This window comes from Mustela erminea, chromosome 9 (genome assembly GCF_009829155.1).
Source record: "Mustela erminea isolate mMusErm1 chromosome 9, mMusErm1.Pri, whole genome shotgun sequence".
Classification (NCBI taxonomy): domain Eukaryota; kingdom Metazoa; phylum Chordata; class Mammalia; order Carnivora; family Mustelidae; genus Mustela; species Mustela erminea.
This window is the reverse complement of record NC_045622.1, coordinates 109,763,301-109,788,977: the sequence shown is the minus strand read 5'-3', so window position 1 is coordinate 109,788,977 and position 25,677 is coordinate 109,763,301. Positions and strand designations below refer to the sequence as shown.

General features: G+C 53.9%; 2 protein-coding genes across 3 annotated transcripts in view; one reads left to right on the top strand and one right to left on the bottom strand.

Annotated features, from left to right (window-relative positions):
- TESMIN (testis expressed metallothionein like protein) overlaps nt 1–13,041 on the top strand; it is a 38,306-nt gene extending 25,265 nt beyond the window's left edge. The window contains exons 8-11 of one of the 2 annotated variants that reach the window (XM_032359608.1): nt 7,475–7,577; nt 8,344–8,481; nt 10,226–10,401; nt 11,803–13,041. In XM_032359608.1, coding sequence (XP_032215499.1) covers nt 7,475–7,577; nt 8,344–8,481; nt 10,226–10,401; nt 11,803–11,995 — 610 coding nt within the window. In that variant the 3' untranslated portion in view covers nt 11,996–13,041. The remainder of the gene's footprint in view (nt 1–7,474; nt 7,578–8,343; nt 8,482–10,225; nt 10,402–11,802) is intronic. The other variant, XM_032359609.1, reaches the window with a different exon arrangement.
- Nucleotides 13,042–18,741: 5,700 nt separating this feature from the next.
- GAL (galanin and GMAP prepropeptide) lies at nt 18,742–24,648 on the bottom strand. The gene is made up of 6 exons (XM_032358923.1): nt 24,613–24,648; nt 24,267–24,347; nt 23,532–23,586; nt 20,702–20,788; nt 20,274–20,351; nt 18,742–19,010 (listed from the first exon to the last, which is right to left on the bottom strand). The coding sequence occupies exons 2-6, from the start codon at nt 24,345–24,347 to the stop codon at nt 18,934–18,936; spliced, it is 378 nt and encodes a 125-aa protein (XP_032214814.1). The 5' UTR covers nt 24,613–24,648; the 3' UTR covers nt 18,742–18,933.
- Between the last annotated feature and the right edge of the window lie 1,029 nt (nt 24,649–25,677).

The window sequence follows — 25,677 nt, the reverse complement described above, 5'->3', positions numbered from 1 at the left end:
ATAATCCAGGTCTTTTAATAGACTTCTTTCATCCATTTTGCATACCTTTTGTCATTATTGATATATGTGGACTTGTTTGTACCACCTTATCTTTTTGAGGTTTTAAAATTTATTTAAGTTAATAAATAACTTAATAACTTAATAACTTTTTTTTTCAGTCAGATGGTGGCATTCTGTACATACTTTGTACACCTCATGTTTGGTTTGTTTTTGGTTTTTTTGTAACATGTACATAACAAAAAATTTACCGTTGTAACAGTTTTTAAATGTACAATTCAGGGCATTAATTACACCCACCAGGCTGCGCAGCCATCACCACCATTCCCAGGACTTCCTCATCATCCCAGTTAGAAACTCTGTACCCAGGAAGTAGCGATTGTCCCCTCTCTCCAATCCCTGGCAACCTCTGTCCTACTTTCTGTCTCTGAATTTGCCTACTCTAGGGACGTGATATGAGAAAACCTGTACAACATGTGTCCTTTCTTGTCTGGCATCTTTCACCCAGCATCCTGGTTGCTCCGTGCTGTAGCAAAATGTGCCAAAATATCATTCCTTTTCAAGCCTGAATATACGCCATGGTACATACAGGCCACATTTTATTTAGCCCTTTCTCTGGTAATGGACTTGTGGGTTGCTTCCACCTTTTGGTTCCTGTGACTAATGCTGCTATGAGCACTGGTGGACAAGCATCTCTTCGAGTCCCTGCTTTCAATCCTTTTGGGTAGAGATGCCCAGAAATGGAATCCCTGGATCATATAGTGAGTTCGTGTTTTTTTTGTTTTGTTTATAAATTTTTTAAAAGATTTTATTTATTTTATTTGACAGACAGAGAGATCACACGCAGGTAGAAAGTCAGGCAGAGAGAGAAGGGGAAGCAGGCTCCCTGCCGAGCAGAGAGCCCGATGTGGGGCTTGATCCCAGGACACTGAGATCCTGACCTGAGTCGAAGGCAGAGCCCAACACACCGAGCCACCCAGGCGCCCCTCGTGTTTTAACTTTTAGGGGAACTTCCACTCTGTTTTCCATGGCAGCTATACCATTTTTCATTCTCACCAGGAATGCACAGTCTTATTTTGTGTTTTCCTTTTTTTTTTTTCAAATTTAAAAAAAAATATTATTTATTTATTTATTTGACAGAGAAAGGGATCACAAGTAGACAGAGAGGCAGGTGGGGGTCGGGGGTGGGAAGCAGGCTCCCTAATGAGCAGAGAGCCCAATGCAGGGCTCAATCCCAGGACCCTGTGACCATGACCTGAGCCAAAGGCAGACACTTAACTCACTGAGCCACCCAGGAATCACTATTTTGTGTTTTCTGTTTCTAGTTTTTTCTTTGCTTCTTTTTGCTAATATATGTTTTAGCAATGATGGCAAGGTAGAGGAAGTTGAAAGTGAGGTGAGTTAGGAGGCTATCACAAGAGTATAGAAGAGGCAAGAAAGACCTGAACTGAGGCAGGGATGGTAGAACAAAACAGAGACTTAAGATTATTTCAGATATACATTTACTCATTCATTCCACAAATATTTCTTAATTTCTGTGATTTCAGGAATGAGAAAGACTGAGATGAACAAGATAGTCATGGTCTCTGCCTTCTTGGCACTCACAGTCTAAGTGGGAGATGGACATGAATAAAACAATCATATAGGTAAAGGTCAGAGTGGAGATATGGAAAATGTGGTAAAGGAGTGATAGTGGGTGTCGGGGTGGGGGAGGGGTAGAGGACCAAGTCTGAAAGCCAGGGAAGACCTTCCTAAGGAGGAGTGTTTGGATGCAGAGAGTTAATCAGGTGGAGGTAGATTGAAAGTGGGTGGCTAACGATGTTCTAGACAGGGGAAACGGCCCATGCAAAGGCCCTGTGGCAAGAGAGGGAAGGTACAGGCTTCTGGGAACAGAAAGGAGGCCAATGTCACTGGTGTAATATTGTTTACATTCCAAAATATATAAAATAATCTAAATGTTCAGTGTGAAGAGAATTATTAACTGAATTATGCTGCTTCTGTAAAAGGGGACACTGTGCAGTCACTGAAACAGTGTCTACATCTATGTACATGGGAAACACTCATAATAGTGATAAGTAATAAAAACCAGTTGTTAGAGTGATTACTGATACTGACAAGTAATAAAAACATGTTGAAACAATGTTTAGAATATGATCTTGCTTTTGTTTGTATGTAATATATAATCAAACAACATATGTTTATTTCAGTATGTATAGTTTTAGAGAAAAAATCTGAAGTATGTTCACCAAATGATCATTTCTAGGGAGTGGAATTCTGAGTGACTGTAATTTTTTTTTCTTTTTGCTAATTTATATCTAAAACTTTTATTCAACAAATGTGATTTACTTATATAAAGCTAAAATTGAAAAAAAAAAAAAAGACATTTCTGAGCCAGAATTGGTAAACTTGATAACTCCTCAGGTATGGGGGAAGAGAGAATGGTGGTAACAGTCAGAAGGGACTTGGGATTCTGTTAGTGGTGGACGGCACCACGGACGCAGAGAGGGAGCCCGGCTTGAGCAGAGTGGAGTGGGAGAAGATCACAAGTTAAGGCCAGACATGCTGAGTTGGGGGTAGAAATGTCTGACGGGAAGCTGGGAATGTGGTTCTGGAACAGGAGAGAGTCACAGCTACTGAGACAGACGTGCAGCGAGGAGGTCCTTGCATCTCCAGCAAGGAGGTCATTGATTGCCTCTGAGAGCCGGTAGGGCAGAGAAGAAGGTCGGGGTGCAGTAGGAGGAAGGGTGACGGGTGACGAGGAAGGATAAGCAGCCGATGTAGATCATCTTTCCCCGCGTTGGTGGAAGAAGAAAATGTGCATTTTAGGGTAGAAGACAGACTAGGTTTGGCAAACGCGATTTAAAAATTTTCAACATAAAATTTAAAAAAGTAGAGGGGCAAGTGTGAATCAATCAAGCCAATCACCAAAGTATGTAGAACAAGAGAAGAAATGTGCCTGGAGTGAACCTCGGTAAATAAGCATAGTTTGGGTATAAAATTCTAGATTGTTGGTTTTCCTCTCAGAGCTTTGAAGATACTGTTTTTACTATATCCCTTTCTTTCTTTCTCTTTTCTTTCTTTCTTTTTTCCTTTCTTCCTTTATTTCTCTTTCTTTCTTTTTAAAAAGATCTTATTTATTTATTTGTCAGAGAGAGAGGGAGAGAAAGAGCACAAGCAGGAAGAGAGGCAGGCAGAGTTAGAAGCAGGCTCCCCACTGAGCTAGGAGTCCGATGCAGGGCTCGATCCCAGGACTCTGGGATCATGACAAAGCCAAAGGCAGACACTTAACAATTGAGCCACCCAGGCATCCCTCCCATTATTTCTAGCAGGAAGTAAGCTGTCAGTCTAGATAAGCTGTCTTTCCTCTCTGGGGCTTTTAAGATTTTCCTTCTGTCTTTTTTCCTTGTATTTATCTTTTTGGGGCTCATTATGCTTCTGAAGTCAGAGGGCCCACAACTTTCAACACTCACAGGTATCTTCATTCCACAGCCTCTTCCCTTTTCTCTCTTCTGTCCTGTAATGCCGATCTGCCGTGTGCTAGCCCCTCCAGCTGTGCACCGCTCCTCTTAACCTCTTTTCTGTGTTTTTAATCTCTTCATCTTTTTATGATGTGCCTTGATCTGATTTCTCTGTCTTTCAGTTTATCCTTTCTCACTTTTTTTTTTTAAAGATTGTATTTATTTACTTGAGAGAGAGACAGTGAGAGAGAGCATGAACGAGGAGAAGGTCAGAGAGAGAAGCAGACTCCCCATGGAGCTGGGAGCCCGATGCGGGACTCGATCCCGGGACTCCAGGATCATGACCTGAGCCGAAGGCAGTCGTCCAACCAACTGAGCCACCCAGGCGTCCCAATCCTTTCTCACTTTTAATTTAGTTATTCTTATCCAGATAATACACACAAAGAGTTTTTTTTTAATTTTTATCTTTTTAAAAGAATTTAGTATTAAATAATCTCTACGTCCAACGTGGGACTCAAATTTCAATCCCAAGGTCAAGAGTCACATGCATCACCAGCTGAGCCAGCCACACGCCTCCTCACACAGTTTTAAAAGCCAAGGAATTATATAAGACTTGTCACAAAGAATGGTAGCTCCCTGACAACTGCCCCTTATTTTCTGATCTCCAGGAATTTTCAACTCTTTAAACAGACTCTTTTAATATTTGTCCTCACATATGTAAATAACAAGCCTGCTTTGCTACCTTCCTGACTTTTCAGTGGGGGCGTCTTCTCTTGGTTTCATACCGTGGGGGATGTGGGCCTTGCTGTCCCTTCCCTACACATCTCCCACCCCAGACATCAGACACATGTGCTTAGATCAGTAGCAAGTGTTTCTGTTTCACAACGGGGAAAACGCTACTTCCTGCTGGACCGTCCCTGCTGGACCATGATTCATTTCCTTTCCTGCACTTCTTCATCGTTTCCCTGGAGGTCATAGTTGATACTGGGTTTCCTTTGTGCACGACACTAATTTAACCCTAAACTGCCCTCTGGGTAGACAGCTGTTTTTCCATCACGCTCAGACCTGCTACATACTCAGCTGTATTGATGGAGGAAGTGTTTCTCAGAGCTGCGCGCCTGTCCCCGTCTAGACGCTGTCACACCAGCCCCGACCATGGACTCTCCCTCTGCCACCACACCAAGGGCTTCCTTTGCTTCCTTTCCAAGTTCGATCGCCTGGTGCCTGGATCCCATTTGTTTTGGATTGCATAGTTGGATTTCCAATCTCAGTTCAGCTTTGAATGCTGAATTTTTCTTCAGAAATTTGAAGATTTTGCTAGTTTCCAGTGCTGCTATTGAAATTTTTTTTTAAAGATTTTATTTATTTATTTGAGGGGCAGAGATCACAAGTCGGGGGAGAGGCAGGCAGTGAGAGAGGAGGAAGCAGACTCCCTGCTGAGCAGAGAGCCCGATGTGGGGCTCGATCCCAGGACCCTGGGATCATGACCTGAGCCGAAGGCAGAGGCTTTAACCCACTGAGCCACCCAGTCGCCCCTGCTATTGAAATTTTGACATAATTCTTGTTCTTGCTCCTTGTGTGAAGCTGGTTTTATTCTATCTGGAACCTATAGGAGCCTGTCTTGGTTCCCCGTGCTCTGAAACTGGACAGTAGTATCTTGCTTTGGGACTCTCTCGCCGCTTGGCAGTCCTTTTTCTCTGCAAACTCATGCCCTTTAGTTCTGAGAAATGTTCCTCAATCATCTTCTGCCCTTCCTTCTCAAAATTGTATCTTTCTGGACCTCCTTCTCTCCTCCAGTTTTCACATCCTCTGTTAAGATAATCCTATCTGTGATTACTTTTTTATTTTCCAGAACATCGTTTTTATACTCTGTTTTGTAAAGTACCATTTTCTTGTTTCTTAATCTATCCAGCAGTTTCCTTTCTCTGGACAGTCTGTTTCTTTAGGCCTCTGTCTTTTATGTCAGGTTTCCCGAAATGTCTGTGGATCTCTGGCTGTCACTCCGCTCACATTTAAGAACGAGACTTAAGCTTCCCACGGACTCTTGGTGGTAAGACTAAGCCATCTGTTGGGAAACCTCACTGTGGGACTCCTCTCTCTATTCGCTCTTGGGCTGGTCGGCATCCCCAGAGAAGGCTTTTGCAATGCGGCCTTAGGATTCCAGGGGCCAAGTAGAAGAAAGCTGTGGGTCTCAACAGTCACCTTTCCTCCTGGGGCTCGTTGTGATAGCGCCACCCTCAGTCCTCTTGCCCCAGAGAGTCATTTCAGTCTCTTGCCGCAGGGGCTGGTGGAGAGGAGGAGTGTGCTGGCAAGGGGAGGACCTGGGGGCTTGCTCCCTCCTCATTAGAATGTCAACCAATTCTCTTCTCATCCCACCCTCCCCCACTCCACTCCAGAGCAGCCTGGAACCACCGAGTCCAGAGTCTTCCGAGCTGCTTCCTCGCTCTCTCCCACTAGCCCAGGATTCGGGGTCCTTCAGTCTGCTGTCCACAACTCTCCCCTCTGCTTTCCGGCCTCTGAACCTCTGTCGTCTCTTCCCGCTTCTGCCCGTCCCACTGTCCATCCTAGTGCTCCGGAAGCCCTATGAGCTGCTCTCCTGTTTCCCCCTGTGCCTGGGAGGGGCATGTATCCCCAGTGCTTCTACAAAGGGGATTTGTGGGGAAGTTGTCTTTTGAGGATCCTTGCTTTATGTGGTGCAACTCTCACCTTCGATAGCCCAGACTTGGTCTTCTGCTCCCGCAGGAGCGGGCTCTGGTCACCGGGAACGGCGGGCGCCCCGGGATGACACTGGCAGCTACAGAACTCTCCCCTTTGGATTCACGGTTTCTTCTTTATTTCATCTCTGGCAATCTCCTTTGCTTTCCTCTTGGCTTGACATGTATTTTACTCTATTATTTAAAAGAATTCAGACAATAAATATTGAAAGAAAAATGTTTAGGAATTCTGTAACAGTGAGGTTTCTACAAACGTGCAGTCTACCGTGTTGCCAGCCATGGGCCCTCCTGGCGTCACACGACACTTGTACCGGAGACACATTCGTGTGATGTCCCGAGCTCCCCTGGGCGACCCTTGAGACGGGCAGGTTAGATGCCACGACTTCCAAGTTCCAGCTCAGGACGCTGACACATCGCCTCTGTCAGGTAACATGGGGGCCTGGTTTGAAGCTCCCTTCAGGGACTCATGCCCTCCCGAGAGAGCGGCGCGGGTCTTGTCCTGTCACAAGCGGGAGTGCGGAGTGGCCGATGAACTCCGGAAGCCTCTCTGGGGTGCAGGTTATAGGGAAAGTACTGGGAGTCCTTGTCTCAACGTTGAAGTTACACGTGAGTTGAGGAAAGTGTCTTATCCTCGCCCATGCTGAACCCGCATAAGCCACAGGTCTCCGCGCGCCCCTCCTGGACAGTCCGAGGGCAGGTGTCGTAGCCACAAACTCTGACAGGTCTTCCGGGAAAACCCATTCTGTGCCTTTAGGACCTCCGGAATCCCAGGGCACAGTGGACACGTCTGGGGAGAGATTGGGCTAAAAGCTGTCCTGCAGACTCCGAATTCACGAACAACCCTTTCACGATGAGAGAGTCGGAGCGCAGTGGCCTCGCACGCGGTTTCTCCCCATTCGTCTCCTCCTCCGCACGCCGACAGGGAGTGGAAGGAAGATCGAACCCAAGCCAGGTTCGGCCTCCAGGCCCCGTTCGTTTCCGCGGACAGTCACGGTCTGGCCAAGAAGAGGGCTCGGCTGGGCGCGTGTGGGTGGCCAGGGCCGGCGGGGCGCTCCGGGGAGAGTGTCCGTGGGCACGAGGCAGGGGGGACAGTGGACGGCCGCGGCTGGGGCTTGAACTGGTTTCTCATTCTCCCCGCCAGTCCCAGGACAGCATCTACCCAGGTGCTCTAGCTTTCACACGAAAGGAGTCAGAGTCTCTAAATAAGAGTTGCAGCGGCCTCCAGCGCACTGGCCGGCTGAGTCCCCACGCGTGCTGCTGTCCCCACGCGCCGTGCCTCTGACGCGCTGTGCTGTCGTTTCCCAGGTACTGTGACTGCTTCGCCAGCGGGGACTTCTGCAACAACTGCAACTGTAACAATTGTTGCAACAACCTACGTCATGAAATCCAGCGGTTCAAGGCCATTAAGGTAATATTTTTTCCACCAAATACATGCATTCTAAAAGTGTCTAAAAGTGCTTGAGATACAGGGTGCCTGGGAGCTCGGTTGGCTAAGTGTCCGAGTCTTGGTTTCGGCTCAGGGCACAGTCTGAGGGTCGTGAGACCGAGCCCCGCATCAGGCTCTGTGCTCAGTGGGGAGTCTGCTACAGCTTCTCTCCCCTCATGCTTTCTCTCTCTCTTTTTGCTTTCCCTCTGTTTCTTTAATCAACAAATAATGTATTACTAGTTTCAGAGGTGGAGGTCAGGGATTTGCCAGTTGCGTATAGTAGCCAGTGCTCATCTGGGTGCTCTATGACATCTCGTGTCCTCCCTCGTGCCCGTCACCCAGTGACCCCAGACCCCCCGCCTCCCCTCCAGCAGCGCTCAGTCGCTCTCCTAGGGCTCAGAGTCTCTTATGGTTTGCCTCCTCCTCTGATTTTATTTTATTTTATTTTTCCCTCTCTTCCCCTATGCACCTCTGTTCTGTTTCTTAAATTCCACATAGGAGTGAGATCATATGATCATTGCATTTGATTTATTTCGCTTAGCATAACACCCTCTCTTTCCATCCAAATGGTTGCAAAAGGTGAGATGTCGTCCTTTTTGATGGCTGTGTATTAGTCCTTTGTGTCCTGTGACGAATCCTAAAGCTACAGATGGATTAACGTAGCAGACAACGGAGATACCTTTCACTGAACAAGATTTTTACATAATAAAGTACATTTTGATGGAGTTTTGTGTTTTCTGTCTTATAGGCATGTCTTGATAGGAATCCAGAAGCTTTCCAACCAAAAATTGGGAAAGGGAGGTTGGGAGACGTGAAGCCTCGGCACAACAAGGGCTGTAACTGCCGGCGTTCCGGCTGCCTGAAGAACTACTGCGAGTGCTACGAGGTGAGACGCCCCGGCCCGGGCGCAGGGGCACCTGCTGATGACCCCCGGGCCCCTTCAGGAGCCCGTTGCTTGCCTCAAGCCCACCATGAGCGCCCAGCAGAGGCTCCTGCCCCGTGGCCCGGCCCGCTCCGTGGCAGCAGGTCGGGTGCTCCCAGAGGTGGGCCTTGCCTCCTCCGTGTGGAGCCTCATCCCCAGGCTGGTGCTCCGAGACCACAGTGGACCGCAGGGCCTCCAGGCTGAGCACACAGCAGGGCAGAGCAGTTCCCAGACCGGAGTTTCTCGGGGACTCACTGGCCGTGCAGGGGCTCACTCTCTCCCTTCAGCTTCCCCCTCCATTCCTGGTGCTGGAGGAGAGGGAGGGACCGAGGAAAGAGCCCGCAGGCCCCAGCAGTGAAGGGCCGCGAGGGCCCTTCCTTGAAAGGCTCTCCCTTGGTGTGCTTGCGGTCTTCGAGGGCGATCTGTGAATTTTATTTGGACAAGGTTGTCCCAGACGGTCAGGCTTGAGAAGAGTCCTCATGGTTCTGGGGACATGTGCTGGAAGCTCTGAGTGAGCAGGCCCAGCCTCCCCCCAGCTAGGGTTTTGGAAATGCGGCCCAAGTCATGCCAGATACAGGATTCAAGCTGTGAGTGCCACCACCACCCCCACCGCGGAGCAGGCTTCGGATGGTCTTGCAGCCTCTCTGCCTGATCTTCACCCACTTTCCGGAGACTGAGCCTCTGCCAGGCAGCAGCCCACATGAGGGGTGGGTGTCCTGTGCTCTTGAGAGTCCACTGGAAATCCTGAGGGGCCTCTTGCTCAAAAAATCCAGGGGGCAGAGTAAAACACAAGAGATACCCTTTGATGTGCATCCCTGAGGGACCCCTCCCCCAGCAGCTGAGACAAAGAGGGAGGCCAGCCTGAGCCAGGGGGAGGCCCTGGCTTCCAGACACGCTGCCTTGTGCCAAGAAGCCGAGTTCCCCCCACAAGCAAGTGGCCAGGGCCTCCCTTAGGACGGCCACGCAAGGCAGGCCCTCGGTGGGTCTCAGACTCTCCCCAGCCACACATCCCCTGCAACAGCAGAGCCAGCAGGACACAGGCCCCCCTTGGGACATGACATGGGCTCGGGTCCAGGGCTCCACAAGAAAGCAAACACTGCATTCAAGCCGGTCCAGTGCAGGTGTGTGGACGCTGGACTCCGCTGGGCATGCAGTGGCACAAAGTCTAAGAGACAAGACACGTTCCCTCATCAGAAATACTGAGCGTCCTCTGATGACCTTAGTTGCCATCGCTGGGCACAGATCTTAGAACAAACATAAGAGTGACGAAAAGTTTGAAATATTGAGAGCGATACCAAAATGAGACACAGAGCCACGAAGTGAGCAAAGACCATGGAAAACCTGTGCCAACGGGCTTATTGGATGCGGCGGGCGGGGCGGGGAGCCACAAACCCCCCATGTGTGGATACGCAGTATCTGCGAAATGCGGTAAAGGGGGTGAGCTGAGAGCTGTCTGCTGGGATCCTAGGACCTGTGTTCCAGTCCGGGCAGCGCGCTGACCCCCCTCTGCTCGGGACTCACGCCCACACTCGCACGCCAGCCTTCCAAACCCCCTCCCCACGTCTGTATGAAAACTGCAGATTAAATACACACACGCACACGCACACGCACACACACACACAGAGTTATTTAAGGTCCAAATAGAATGTGTTGTTTTTTGGTGACTTATAGGGCAGTCTAATTTTATTGAAGCATTTTATGTTACCAGGCCAAAATTATGTGTTCTTCTATTTGCAAATGCATTGGTTGCAAAAATTATGAAGAAAGCCCAGAACGGAAAACCCTAATGAACATGCCCAACTCTATGGAGGTTGGAGGGTCTGAAGGCAGCCATCAGTTGTCACCAGCTGAATTCTCAGGACCAGCAAAATTCAGACAAGATAGGTAGGTACTGTGAACCCACCCTCCGAAGAGGGGAAACAGAGGTTAATTTGAGAAAGTCAGTCTATATACTGGAAAGAGCGTGTGTATGTGTGTGTGTGTGTGTGTGTGTGTCTGTCTGTCTGTCTGTGAGGCGAGGAGCGGTGGGGACGAGGTGACAACTCCCCTGCTGGACCAGCCTGAGATTCTATTCGCTGTTTCCGCGGGGGCCCCCACCACGGAGACCGCTCTGTGCTGTCTGTCCTCACGGACAGAGCTACCCACGTTGTGGACAAGCAGAGGGGCCCCGTGGGGATCGCCGACGGGCCAGCGCTCCCGGGCAGCGAGGGCATGATCTCCGGACCGCAGGCACCTGACCGGCTGCTGGCCGTGTGGGGAGACAGCCTGCCCGCCGCGCTCCTTCCCACGGGGGCGGTAAAGTGCCTCACACTAGGTGGGTAGCGCCCCACTGAGCTGGGCTGAGGCCACGTTATAAGCCCAGCGGATCTCAAAGCTTGGGCAATAATTTTACTATGTATTAGATTTGGTTTATCCACTTGAAAAAGTTCCTTTCAATTCAATGCCTTGAGTGCTCTCATGATAAAGTACCAGATGTCTCGAATTCATATCATTTTGCCAAGCCAAGTTCGTGCCTATTTGGTCAGAGACACCAGAGGTACTCGTCCCTGGGCGTGCAGGGGTCTTCACCAGTAAAAGTCCACCGAACACGGTCTCACTGTCTGTGAACGGGCGAGCGGAGATGTTCTCTCGTGTCTGCACAGAGAGGTTCTAACCCATCCCAACCCCCGTGTCTGTTCTCGTCCTCCAACGCTTGCCAGCACTTGGGGAAGTTTTCCTGAATTCCTGCAGTCTGAGCGCGATGTGGGCAGCCGTGGAGCGAAGCCACGTTGCCCCTTGAGCTCAGGGCCCCGGCCAGTCCTGCACGACAGAGTCCTGCTGTTCAGGGCTCCCGGGGGGGACTTCGGGGGGGAGACTGTGCCGACAGCACCCCTCCACGGGGACGAGTCCTCAGGGCGGTTGGCCTCTGAGAGCTCAGGTGCCCCCGGGGCCGGAGCTGGGAGCAGGCTGCCCGGCGCTTCTCTAGGACCTTGTCTTACCCAAGAGACCTGCCTCTACCCCTGCCCGGACCCCGAGCTGGATACTGTCACCCCGGAGCCCCTGCAGGTTGCAAGTAATCTCCTCCGGACCGTCCTCAGACCCTGCAGTGACGGGGGAGTCGAGAGGTGGACGGGTCACTCCTAAAGGCAAAATGCTGCGTATGGTCAAGGTTTCCGGTACAAGGGAGCTGGCATTAGACTTCACCGGTGACCCGCTGTAAATCCCGTGACCAGGACGTCCCCTTACCCATCAGGAACTTAAGGCGTGGCACGGGGGCCCGGCCTGTAACTGCTCTGTTCCCGCCAGGCGCTCGTCCTCGTGCATCTCCTGGGAGGTGGTGGAGGCCGCGTGCGCCTGCCTGCTGGCCCAGGGCGAAGAGGCGGAGAAGGCGCGCTGCCCCGATGGCCTGGCGGAGCAGATGATCCTGGAGGAGTTCGGGAGGTGCCTGTCGCAGATTCTCCGCATCGAGTTCAAGGCCAAAGGCCTGAAGCTTGAGTAGAGTTAGTGTGGGGACGGCGGAATGCGCGCAGGTCTTGTTTCAATGTTCTGAGGGAAACGGATGCGTAGTTTAGAAAGGTTGTTGGAGGGACACGAGGCCGGGCCTGGTCAGCAGCCGTGTCACTAAGGTCAGGCTTTCCCTCTGCATCCGGGGGCCGGGGGGATCTACTCAGAGGTCTCGGTGAGGGTCTCAGCGATCACAGACCCACTTTTGGAGGAAGTGCGGGACACAGCTCATGGTGGCCGTCTGGCCCCGGGGACAGAGCGGCTCCCGGCGACTCTGGGAGCACCGTCCGCACTGCCCGTGCCGGCAGGCTCTGGGGAAGAAACGGCCCGTTCCCTCGCCTTCACCCTGTCTTGGAAATTTTCCTCTGGAGGCTTCTCCTCCTAAAAAGCATAATGATTTTTCACTAAAAGAATTTTGAAATAAATTCTCCAGATGGGCTGCTAAGATACAACTTAAAATCTCCAGAAAAGTACAGAAAACCTTGAGGAATTCCCAAGTGCGGACGTTTTCCCAGAGTCACACAAATTCTCCGCTCCCCTCGGGCCACCCTGAAACACGGGCAGCGGGCTCATGCTTGTGCCTGCCAGTGACCTAGGTTCTTATGTGTTTTCATTTGAGTGTGGGAAAGCTCTACTGTCCAATTAATTTCTCCCTAATTACTGTTCTAATATTATTATTGTTTGTTAAAATATGGTTAAAATAACGAGTTTGCAGAAACCAGCAGGTAAGATTAGTTATTAAGTTGACTCTCTTTTGGTTCTATTGGAAAAGCAAAGAAGATTAAAAGCTTCAAATGTCTTCCATTGTTGTAATTAACTTAGTAGCTGAAACGTATCGGTCATGTTTCCGTGTTTATGAATCGCCCCCGCTCCTTAGAGCCCGTTTAGAACGCTCACTCAGGAGCATAGCGGGGTCAGCACGGAGCCCCGCGGCCGCTGGCATTTCCTAGAGCTGTGTTTGGAACAGCAAATTCTGACGGGGAACCACAGAGGGGAAGAAAAACACTTAATTCTCCACCATTTCAATCCCCCTTTGGCTCCTTTGGATAGAGATTCGTGGCGGCAAGCTGGAGGCAGAGCCCTGCACTGGATGGGGAGGGGGGGTCTGCCAGGCTGTGCTTTGGGACCCACGTGCACCTGCCAGAGGAGCTGCGTCCACATCACCCCTGGGGTGGGGGGTGGGGGTCCTGAAACAGGGCTTCGTGACCCTTTCCTGGGAGGCGGCTTTCCCTCTGCGTCTCTCCTGAGAGCTGCCAGCGGCAATGTCTGCAGACCATGCCGGAAATTTAACATTTTCTGGGAGCCACATTTTAAAAAGTGAGAAGGAGTTGGTGACATTTATTTTGATTATCCTTTAGCTACTGTCATTTCAACATGCAATCAAACAAACACGATGGATCGTCTGCGTTCTTTGGTATGCACCAAATTTTTGGAAACCAGCACGCGTTTTACACCCACATCTCAGCACACACCGGGAGCTGCAGGGCGCAGGTGTGGAGGGAGGCACAGGAAATGCTGTTCTCCAGAACTATTCTGACCCAAGAGCAGAATGTCCCGGCCAGAGGGGAAGGTGAGCATCTGCTTGGGGTCGGGGACCGGCATGACCCCAGAGCTGCCTGGAGCCCAGGCTCACGTGGGGCGAGGGACCTGCACGGCTGGGCCAGGAGACTCTAGCTGCAGCCAGGGATACTGAGCCGAAGCCTGAAAATTAGGGAAAGGGCATGACCCCTGGAGAGTCTCTCACCAGCCCATACAGCTTAGAGGAAATTCAGTATGAGAAGGGAAAGCCAAGTAGGGCTGTGTATCAAGCCAGTGTGTATCGCCCAGAGGTGACAGCTACATAGACGACTAAAAAGAGAGAAAACAGCTCTTCTGTTGCTGGTGAAGAGCCAATGCCATTTGAAAACTACCTAAAACTAAACACAGCGTGTCCCCACCTCGGGCTGTAGCTGTGCAAAGTGACTCTCTCTCTCTCTGTGCTTGACCACCTCTGTGATCGGGGCGAGACGGTTGGGTTTTCGGGGCTGGGGTTTGGTTTGGTTTTTCCCCAAACACAGCTTAGCCTAAACCTTGCCCTTTTAAGAATCTGAGAGAAAGTCCTAACACATGACCTGCTGAAAGAAAGCTGCTTGTCCCCTCAGGACACTTTGACATCACACGTGGCAGTTCCCTTCCGCCCAGCATTCTCCGTTTCTCGGACACCGGCGGGATGTCCTGTTACTCCTTCCGTCGGTCCCGACACCGAATGTCTGGAGTCAGTGTCGGAGTCCCCAGGGGAGGGCTCAGTCCCCCCAGACCACCCCCAACCTCGCACGCCAGTTGCCAGTACTGGGCCCGCGGGGGAACCCGCACACTTCCGTCTGACTTGGCTGCCACTGGAGGTCCCCAGGGCCCGCCTGCGAGTCTGCCGCTTTGCTCTAACCGCTCACAGAGCTCAGGGGGACACTTGGCCTACTATTACCGACGGATCATAAAGGCTGTTAGGGGATGATAGGAGGAGCAGGATGAAGAAAGCTACAGGGCGAGGTTCGGGAGCGCGCTCTGTCCCCGGGAAGCTGGGGTGCCACCGTCCTGGCAGGTGGTCGTCGCCAGCCCGGAGACTCGGAACCCTGTGTTGTCGGGCTGTGCACGGTCGCTTCCCGTCAGAGGCACAAACAGGTACCAGCTCGATCTCCAGCCCCTCTCCCCTCCCCAGAGCAGGTGACTCGGTCTTTCTGGTGACCAGCCCCCAGCCAGGAGCCCACCCAGAGTCCCCTCATTAGAACAAAAGACACTCTGGCCACCCAAGAAATTACAAGTGTTTTAGGGGCCCCGTCAGGAACCAGTGCGGAGACCAAATCCGTATTTCTATGTTACACATGCTGCAAGTGTTCTCCTCGGTTAACCACGAGCTTGTAAACAATGCAGAAAACTTGGGAACCTGTGAATCATCCTGAAGAGAGAACCTTCTGCCGCCCGGCAAACATCAGCAGGAGCCTGTCCGTGGTCCTCCTCTTGGCGCCGAAGCTCTTCCTCCCTCACACAGCCCTGCGCTAGTCACCTCAAGTCCTGCCCAGCCCCAGTGGGGATACGGCTGAAAACCGCAACAGACAAGTTGACGCACGAGCCGGGCTAGAGCATGGTTTAGGAGCGGAAGATGGAAGTTTCTTCTAAGAGAAAGATGGTGCCCGGGGTTTCAGTTTGGGGAAAAGAAGAACCCCTGGAGGAAGGGGCGGCGCCCTCTGCGGGACGCTCTCCCTACAAAGGCCCGTGGGCCGAGTTGAGTGGGACACCAGCGTCACGCTGTCCGTGGTCTGAAGCTTGGCCCTTCCCTGACGGCGTACGACGTCATTTTCAGGTGGTGGCTCGCCTTCTGTGCACCCTTCCTAGTGAGGGTCTGTCCAGGCCTTCACCCATCTCTTACCTGGGTTGTTCACTTTCCCATGGCTGAGCTTTAGGAGTCCTTTGTGTATTTTGGATAACTGTCCTTTATCAGATCTGTATTTTGCAAATATTTTCTCTTAGGACCTTTTCTTCTCATCCTCTCCATAGTGGTTTCGCGGAGCAGAAGTCTCAAATTTTAATGACGCCATCCGTCACCCTCTTACGGATCATGACTTTGGTGTATCTAAAAAGTCACTGCCGTGCTCAGTTGTCTAGATTTTCTATGTTATAGGAGTTTTATAGTGTTGGATTTTACATTTGTGTAGATGGTCTATTTTGAGTTAATTTTTGTGAAGTGTGTAAGGTCTGTGTCGGGATTCCTTCTTCTTTTTTTTTTTTTTTTGGTCATATGTGGATGTCCAGCTGTTCTAGCAGCTTTTCTTGGAAAAAACTATTTTTGCTCCACTGTGGTGCCTTTGTTCCTTTGTCATATGTAGGTCTGTTTCTGGGCTCTGTGTTTCATTCCATTGATCTGTTCATCTTTTCTTTTGCCAAGACCACGGTGCCCTGATTAGAGCTTTACGGTAAGTCTTAAACTCAGATAGCTGTCGGTCCCTCAGCTTTGTTCTTTTTTTGCAATATTGTGTTGGATATTCTAAGTCTTTTGCCTCTCCATATAAGCCTTGGAAACTGTTTCACCCACAAAATAACTTTTAGAGGTTTTAATTGGGGTTGCATTGATTCTATAGATCAAGCTGGGAAGAATGGACATTTTGAAAATACTGAGTTTTCATATCCATGAACATGGGATATTTCTATTTTTAGCTCTTCTTTGATTTCTTTCATCAGAGTTTGTGGTTTTCCCATGTGGATCTTATATAGATTTTGTATGTATTTCACTTTTTTGGGTGCTAACATAAATGATATCATATTTTTAATTTCAAACGTCACTTGTCCTTGGTGTTGTATAGGAACTCAATCAACTTTTGGGTTTTTCTTAAAATATTAACTTATTTTTTGAGAGAGAGAGAGCAGGGGGGGAAGGGCTGCGATGGGTGTGGGGAGAGACTCTCAAGCAGGCTCCCCACTGAGCAGGGAGCCCATTCCAGGGCTTCATCCCAGGACCTTGAGATCATGACCTGAGCTGAAACCAAGAGTCGGTCACCCAGGACATCTGGGTGGCTCAGTGAGTTAAGCCTCTACCTTTGGCTCAGGTCATGGTCTCAGGGTCCTGGGATTGAGCCCCGCAGCATCTAGCATCGGGCTCTCTGCTCAGCGGGGAGCCTGCTTCCCTCTCTCTCTCTCTCTCTCTCTGCCTGACTCTCTGCCTACTTGTGATCTCTCTCTGTCAAATAAATACATAAGATCTTAAAAAAAAAAAGTGGGGGGTCGGTCAACCAACCAACTGAGCCACCCAGGCTCCATAAAAGCAATTAGCTTTTGTATATTGACCTTCCATCCTGCAACCTCACTATGATTGCTTTTTGGTTCCAGGAGTTTTTATTGTTGTTGTTATTAGGGGTTTTTTTGTTTTTTGTTTTTTTAAAGATTTTATTTATCTATTTGACAGTCAGAGATCACAACTAGGCAAAGAGGCAGGCAGAGGGGGCAGGAAAGCAGGCTCCCTGCCGGGCAGAGACCCCCAATGCAGGACTCGATCCCAGGACCCTTAGATCATGACCCGAGCCGAGCCGAAGGCAGAGGCTTTAACCCACTGAGCCTCCCAGGCGCCCTGTTGTTATTGTTGATTTTCTGTTTCCTTACAGACAGTCATGTCATCTGCAAACAAAAACAGTTTTATTTCTTCCTTCCCAATCCATATGCCTTTTTTTCCCTTGTCTTCTGGCATTAGCTAGGACTTCAACTACAAGGTCCCCAAGGACGAGAGAAGACATCCTTACTTTGTTCCTGATCTTAGCAGGAAAGCTTTTGTTTTTGTATTATTAAGTATGATGTTAGCTGTAGGGTTTTTTGGTAGATGTTCCATTTCAAGCTGAGGAAGCTGCCCTCTACCCCTGGTTGGCTGAAAATTACCATCAATGTTTGATTTTGCCAGATGCTTTTTCTGGATACAGAAAGAGCTCAGTTAGATACACTGACTGATATGATTATGTGATTTTCCCTCTTTAGCCTGTTGATGTGATGATTACATTAAATGATTTTTGAATGTTGAACCAGACTTGCATACCTGGGTTAAATTCCACTTGGTCATGGTGTGTAATTCTTTTTATATGCTATTGGATTTGATTTTCTAATATTTTATGTCTATGTTTATGAGAGATATTGGTCTGTGATTTTCTTATAATGTCTCTGGTTTTGGTATTAGGATAATGCTAGCCTCCTAGAATGAGTTAGTATGTCCCCCCTGCTTCTGTCTTTGGGAAGGGATTGTAGAGTTGGAATAATGTTTTCCTTAAATATTTGGTAGAATTCACTTGTGTACATATCAAAGCCCTAAAATATATTTTAATAGCTTAAATAACTAAACTTTTCCTTTTGAGATAATTGTAGAGTCACGAGTACTTGTAGTCGGTGATACAGAGGGAGGCTGCGCACCTTTCGTCCGGTTCCCCCGACGGCAACATCTTGCAAAACTTTAGCACAGTATCGCGACCAGGATCCTGACGTTGATATGGTCAAGAGGCAGAACAGTTCTATCACTTCGAGGAACCCCGAGCCACACGCATCATCCTCCTTGCCCTATTCCTTTCTAGCCTTGGGAGCCACTGTCCTCGTCTCCATTTCTATACTCCGTCATTCCCGGAATGCGGTGTAAATGGATTCATAGTATGCAACCTTCTAGGATTTTGTACACTCAGAAGAATTCTCCGGCCATTCACCTGGGTTGGTGCACGTCTCAGGAGTCCAGCACTCTTTCTTGCTGGGTGGTGGGTGCGTGGTGTGGATGCGTGGCTGCTTAGCCATTCCCCCACTGAAGGGCATCTGGCTGTTTCCAGTGTTTTGCTTTTATAAAGCTTCTGTGAATATGGGCAAGATGTTGTGTGAAGGTGAGTTTTCATTCACCTGGGTTAGATGCCCAGGAGTGTAATTGCTGGGTTGAATGGTAGCTACATGTTTCATTTTTAAAGAAACCGCCGGTCAAACGCCGCCACGACAGGGGGAGTCCGTCACCAACACAAGCAAAACAGAGATCACACCCAAAGACCCAGAGAGGAAACAGGCCCGTGGCTGCGTCTGACTCCCTGAGGACTGAGTTACGCCCACAGACGGCGGCTGGGACCTGCTCTGGAGGATGGCATGCAGGTTGAAGACTTCCGTCTGCTGCACAGGATTTTAATCAAGCTGCACCTGCTAACTCGCACTGAGGACAGTGGGGACAGACAGACACATGGAAGGAAAGGACAGCCGAAAGCCATTGCTATTTTTTTATTCTGCTGCTCAAAAGAATGACCAAAGGGGGAGAAAGTCTTAACAACAAAACCCTAACAACACAGCATCAGAGCAGAAGGGACAGGACTGGTCACTCTACGTAAGTTGGCACAAGATTTTCCATCAGGTCCAAGTTTGACCGTAGGCGCCGGGGCACAGAGGAGCCAGCCGAGAGCGTCGTCAGGGCTGCTCGTCCTCTGCAGAAGCCGTGGGCAGCAGCTCGGGCAGGTCGGGCAGGTACTCCAGGGCTCCGGCCTCTGCAACGGAGGAATGCTCTTAGCAGAGCCCTGAGGTCCGCACCAGCGACGGTGACAGCCCCCGGCACACACGCCGGAGCCCCTGAGCTCGCCCCCCTGAGGGTCTCCCCGAGGATCAGCCCCGAAATCGAGAGCAGCCCTTCCTGTGTCTCACTCCTGATGACTCAAGTCTCCCACTTACGACGCGTTTGAAACTACCAGAAGTGTAATTCCTGCTGGAGTGATGGAAATCAGAATCTCCGAGTGAAAGAAGCTCCGTGTTACAAAGTAGAACAGCGAGCAAACCAAAGAGCAAGAACCGGGGAGGTCGGTCTGCCCGTCGCGGGAAGCGTCCGCAGCGGATCTCCCCGGCAGAGAGCTCGCCGCAGGCTCGGCAGGGCTCCGGCCCAGGGAACCTGCGTGCGGGTTTTGAGATCTCTCCGTCCTGCACAGTCTCCGTCCCCATGGACGGCTCCAGAGGAGAAGCCACAGGCCTCCGGCCACCTCCCTCCCAGCCACCCGCAGCTCCTTTCCCCAGGGCGGCAGGTCCAGCCAGCAGAGCGCGGGGATCAAAACCGAACCCGGGAATTAGTCTCGGCTCTGCCAAAGTCACACAAAAATTGTAAAGTGCAAAACTTGTCGAACAGAGGTCTCTCCTGGAGAATCCCAGCGCCCCTCCCCCGCCGTCCCCGGTCCCCGTCTCCCCGTGCTCCGTTCCCAGGCACCGCGGCCTCCGTCCCGACCTCTCTCCCTCCGTGGCCCAGACGACAAGCACCGGGCAGAGGTGCTGGGTGGCAACGGGCCGCGGGCGGCCTCACCGTCTACGTGTCCACGGAAGACACCAGGTCTAGGATAGAGGCTGTGGGACAGGCGTGCGGCCCGCTCTCCAGGAAGGCTCCAACGACCCGTCTGTAGAACGGGCTAGCGGACGTGCTTTCGAGTCACGGCGTACGAGGGCCTACGGGGAGCGGTGGCCCGAAAACCCCCACACGTGTTACCCTGCCAGGAGGAAGGGCTCCAGCGGACGGAGTGGGACGGAGGCCCTCTCTCTCCCTGGTTCCCCTGCGGCTCTGAAGACCCTTTCCAGGGCCAGTGCTGGGGCCCGCCACGACCGCCGCCCCTCGGCCGCTCCCCACCCAGCAGTGGTGACTGGAGGAATCGGAGTGGAGGGCTGGTTACTTCCCAGGAGAATCCGGAGAATTCTACGGAATCCTTCTTTGACAGGTTTTTTACGTGGGCAGGGTTCTCAGAAGTGGAATTGAAAATTGGTAACATGTCACGTACCTTTGAGATGCAGGAAAGTCAGAAACTCTATGATGGTGCGCATGGCAGCGCTCTCCGCCGGCGACCCGGCCAAGCCTCCTAGGAAACAGAATCGGCGTCTGTCGCCTGCCGCACCGCGCTCTGGGTCTCAGCCTCATCGGCGGCCGGGGCATCCGGAAGCCAGGGGACTGGCCAGGACCCCTCCCCAGGGCCCTGCTTAGCACAGCGGGGGGTGGGGGGTACCTGGTCAGACCAGACTCTTCTGAGGCCTTGAGCCTAGTGACTCTGCCTCTGTGGCCGCCCTGGGCCCCGATGCTGGGCCCTCCAGCAGACGGCGGACGTGACCGGGCCCGGCTCAGGCCAGGAGGTGGGAGGTGTGCAGGGGCCTGATACCCCACCACCGTGTGTCCTGAAGGTGACGGGCAGGGAGGTGACCCAGGCACGCTCACCTGGCCTTGTCTCGTCTTCAGGAGGGAGTTCCCGCTTGCCGGCGAGGCCGGGCTTCTCGTGAAGCGATCTGTGGTTGTCAATGGCATCTGTTTGCAGAAGGAATGAGAGGAAAGCACCTGACTGTCCTCCTCCTCCTGGGACACCCTCCCCTCCCAAAGAGAGACACGCCGGCGGGCGATAATCAGAGCACACGCACGACTGGACTGTAAGAATAATAATCACTATTATTATATTATTAATATAATAAGGATAAGAATAAGAGTTTCACCACAGGGAAACCAGAGAAGCAGGAAGATCGTTCTCCGTGGAACCACGGACTCGTGTCAGGGCCAGAGGCGTGGGTCCCCACAGCTGCTGGGCCTCCGCCGGAGGAAGGAGGCAAGCGAGAGGGAGCGCGGCGCTCAGCAGAGCAGCCCGGGCCGGGGACTGAGGTCCCAGAGGTGCTGGCGTCTAAGCGGGGCCTCTCACGGAGACCACAGGGGTTAGGGTTAATCAGACTTCCTCTTCCAAGACCCCTCTGGCAGCCGTGTGGGAGGTGGCCTGGAGCCAGCCGGAGACAGACCAAGACAGCGGGACAGGGGGACAGGAAGGGAGGCAAGCAGGGGGCTAAGTGCGTGTGCACCTACCTGCGCGTGCGTGTGCTCGTGCGTGTGTCAGCTGGCGCGAAAGCAGGGAACGTGACTGCTAGCCGAGCGGTCCCTCGAGAAACCCAGCCTGAAGGCATGAGGCCCTAACCCAGTGGCCCAGCAGGGAGAGAAGCAGCCAATTTGGGCTGTTTCGGGGATGAAGCAGATGAGGCCACAGGACGGGGTCAGGGTGACTCGGGGCTCGTGGCCGCTCACCTGGGGAACTGGCATCTGCAAGGCTAAGCCAAAGAACACTGACTCCCTCTCCCCAGAGCCGGAGTTCGGGGGGACACACGGGCCCCCGGGGAGAACCGCGGTCCTTGCCATGGCTCGAGTGCGGTCACACTCCCGCAGCCGCCGTCGGACCGTGTCCCGCACCGACGGACCCCGGCACCTCGCAAAGCGCGCCATGAGCTCGTCTACACGTACAGCCTCTGCGGACCCAGCCTGACGGACGGAAGGCTGAGACTAAACGAGAGCCTGTTTTCTAACTCGGGTCCCTGTCTTCCCGAGGACTGTGTGTGCCTTCAGTATTCCGAAGTCACAGAAGTGTCTCTGCTAAAGGTTCCTTCTTTCTTTGGGGTCAGAAGCAGAGAGGAGACGCCTTCCGAGGGAGCTCAGGGTTCCAAGGCTTCGGGAAAACGTGTGCCTTTGGAGCACATCTGTCCCTCCTGCAGGCGAGGCCACTCCACTCACAGTGACAGCACTGCGTGGGGCCCGCCTTGCCTTTGACCTGAGACCAGAGCCCCCGACGCCCTGCTGGTGGGAAGGGAACATTGCCTCCTTTCCTGGTGCAGGAGGCAGTAAATACATAGGGGAGGGTTTGTTGTGTTTCCTTTTAGGGTGGATGACTGTCCCCAAACCAACCATGCCTGCAAGCTTGAAAGCTGTGAGCGTGAAAGCGATTGGAAGGGAAAGTAAATGGTCCCCCTCCCCCCCAGTGGCCTCCTTTAGGACAATTAAACACAATTAAACTCTGCAGGTGCCAGGACAGAGCGAGCACAAGCAGGAAGCCGAGTGCCGGCAAGGAGCGTGGATGGGGAGGCACCCACACACAGCCCACGGGGCCCCCGACCGTCCCCTTCAGGGCCTGGGCCACCTGGAGGCGTAACCTGTCTGCACACCGTCTCCCTAATTCCTGCTGCCTCCTGCCCTTACTAAGAATTGCAGCTGGTCTCCAGGCCGCCGCCAGCCTGGGGATCGCTCTGCCCACGGGGTTCTCCGTGCCGTGAAAGACCTAAAGTCACACTGTGTCCAGACAGTGTCACATCAAGGACAGGGCGCCAAGTCCCAGTCCACCCACAGGCTGGCAAGGTCTGGGAACTGACGGCAGCGGTGAAACCCCACACTCCGGTTCTGCACGCTGGCACACACGCACGTGCACACGCACACGCGCACACCCCCCCCCACCAGCTACACTTCCCAGCTGGTAGATTCATGGCACAGAGGTAAGGCCCAGGGGGGTCTGGGGCCCCCTGGGACTATGACAAGTCAGTGACAGTGTCCTCCCATTCCACACCGCCCACATCTGAACTTCTGAAGCAGAGAAAGTGCTAATGAGGCTGACAGTGGCACACAGGTCCGTTCTGGAAACATCCCAGGACTCGGGCCATCTGACCCGTGTCTGCATAAGGCCCTGGTGAGGGGTGTGGGCTCCTCCTGATGCTCCGCGGGGTCAGATGCGAGTCCCTGCCCCTAGCCCCGGACCCAGGCTCAGTCCTGCCCAGTGGAACTGTCCCATGTTTGTCACCTGACCCCACTGATCCACGTCCCGCAGACATTTCCCTCTCGCAGCTCTCCCCCTGCCCTGGGCATTTGGGTCCTGCTCTCTGCCACACAGATCCCTGAGCAAGAAGGAGCAAGGCTGGGAGGGACAGATGGCGGGGGGGGGGGGGGGGACCCAGGAATCTGCCCATTTGCTGCGAGTGAGGGGTAAGGGCTCAGGGGAGGCTGGGGGCAGGGCACGGGAAAGGGCGCCACGGACCGATGTGGCAAGGCTTTGAATCCACTGATCCCCAACCTCCATGGAAATCCATCCTGCCTGAGTCTCATGCCCCCCACCCCATCGCCCTTGACCTAACTAAACCCGGACTATCAGCGTGTCCGCGTGGGGACTGGTGGCGCAGATGTCGTAAGAGCAGGATTCACACAAACGCTCAGCGCAACGAGCAGGGGCGGCTCTGAGGGCCGGTGTGTCACTCACGTGGGCCGAGAAGGTAGCCGGCACTGTTCAGGGTCCAGCCTCTCTTCTCCTTCACCTTAAAGGGGAGAAAAGGGTCATTTCCCGGGGCTCCAAGAAGCCTCGAAGACCGCCTCTGCATAGCCCACCCCGGTGGTCTGGGAAGCTGCTGCCCAGCTCAGATCCTCACAGAATTTACATCACAGAGTTTTAATACTCTTGTCACATAATGGGCAAGTGACGTAAACCCCGAGAGCAAGGTGGACAGGACTGGCGGCTCACCAGGCTTCCCAGGCATGACACAGGCATTCGCATGCCCGGGCCCACTTGAATTTCAGCTTTGCCCCCAGATAAGCTGTATTCCACAGGGAAACAGGACTGCTTGCTTTCCCAAAGAATTCACACAAGAGCTCAACCCCCAAACACGTGGGGCGCCCACTTGCTTCTGAGCCCTGGTGAGGACGCTAGGGCGTTCAGGGCACCGGCGAGTACCGGGGCTCCCTCCCGGGGTCACGGACCCGCTGCGGATGCGTCTGGTTTTCCTGGTTTAGATCCGGAGCTGGTCACGTGCGGGCAGAGGGGCCAGGCCAGGAGGATCCGGGAGCGTCTGAGCGCGACCCACCCCCGGGGCTGCAGGACCCCGGCACCCCCGCGTCCCCCCGTCCCCGCACCCGGGCCCCCGCGTTCGCGCCCCCCCCCCGCCCGTCCGCGTCGGTACGACCCCCTCCCCCTTAGCGGGGACACGCGCCGCGCACTCACCGGTGACCCGAGCCCGGGGAAGGCCGAAAGGGCCGCGGCGAGGAGCAGCCCGGCGAGCAGGAGGGCGCCGCCGCCGGACATCTGCGGGGAAAAGGCGGGGAGCGGCCGTGGGGCGGCGGCGTCGTCCCCGGGGCGCGCTCGGGCGGGGGCTCGGACGCCGGCGCTGCCCGGGGCTGGAGCGGCGGCAGGGGCCGGGGCGACGGCGACCGAGCGCCGTGCGACGCCCCCGCAACCGAGCCGGGACGGGGGTGAGGGACCCCCGGGAACGTCCAGGGGCGGGCGAGGCGCGGAGCGGCGGGAGGAAGGGGTCCGCCGCCCGCCGGGGGCCCCCCGGGGCGCGCCGTACCTTGAGCGGCGGCGGGGGTCGCGGGGCGGCGGGGGTCCCGAGGCGGCGGGGGTCCCGAGGTGGCGGCGGGTCCGGGCGTCCGGTCGGGTCCGTCGGGTCTGGCCGGGCCGGGGGCTCACCGCATGGCGCGGCCGCAGGACCACGGGGAGGAAGCGGGGCGGCGGGGCTCCCTCGACGTGTCCCGCGGCCCGGAGCTGCCGCCGCTATTTATGCGGATCGGCGGGGCGCGCGCGCCGCGTCACGGTCCCCGGGCTCAGCGCCCGCCCCCCGCGCCCCCGCCGAGCAGAGCCCCGAGGCCGGCGGGAGGGACGGTAGCGCGGCTCCGGCGGGGGCGGCTGCGCGGTGGTCGTGAGCACCGGGGGAGGGGCGGGGGCGGCGGAGAGACCCCAAACCCCGAGGGGGAGCCCCCCCGGCACCCCTGCAGAGAGTTCTCATCACCCCTGCAGATAGCCCGCCCACCACCCCACAGAGAGCGCCTGTCACCCCACAGAACGCCCATCACCGCTGCAGAGTGCTCGTCACCCCTGCGGAGAATTCTCATCACCCCTGCAGGTAGGGCCCCGCCCCCATCACCCCGCAGGTGGCCTCCACCACCCATACACTGAATAGGGAGCCCCCATCGGCCCACACAGGGAAATGCCAAAAGCTGTGGGGGGGGGGTCTCAATGGCCCAAGTCATTACTAAGTCAGTGAACCCCAGGCCCATCACCCCCAACCCAGGTCCTGGGCAGGGAGAGGCCCCCACCCACACTGCATTCTCTTGCTGCAAAAGCTGAGAGCAGGGTCCTCCCCTGCCACACCGCCCTGGAGCATGAGCCCACAGTCCAAAGTGGCCCCCTGGGGTGGTCCTGGGGGGAGGGGTATGGAGCAGGCGCCCCCTGCCCCTCACAGGTGCACCTTGGCTGGAGCGTGGGTTCAGCCTCGGAAGCCATTCAGGCCTCGCTTCCCTGCCTCCGGGGCGCAGTGGACTGCCCTGTTTTGCCAAGAAGCGGCAAACCAGCCAGGGCCGTTGGGCTGTCTCCTGGGGGGCTGACTGACTTCCAGCCTGGGAATGGTGGGTGTCCC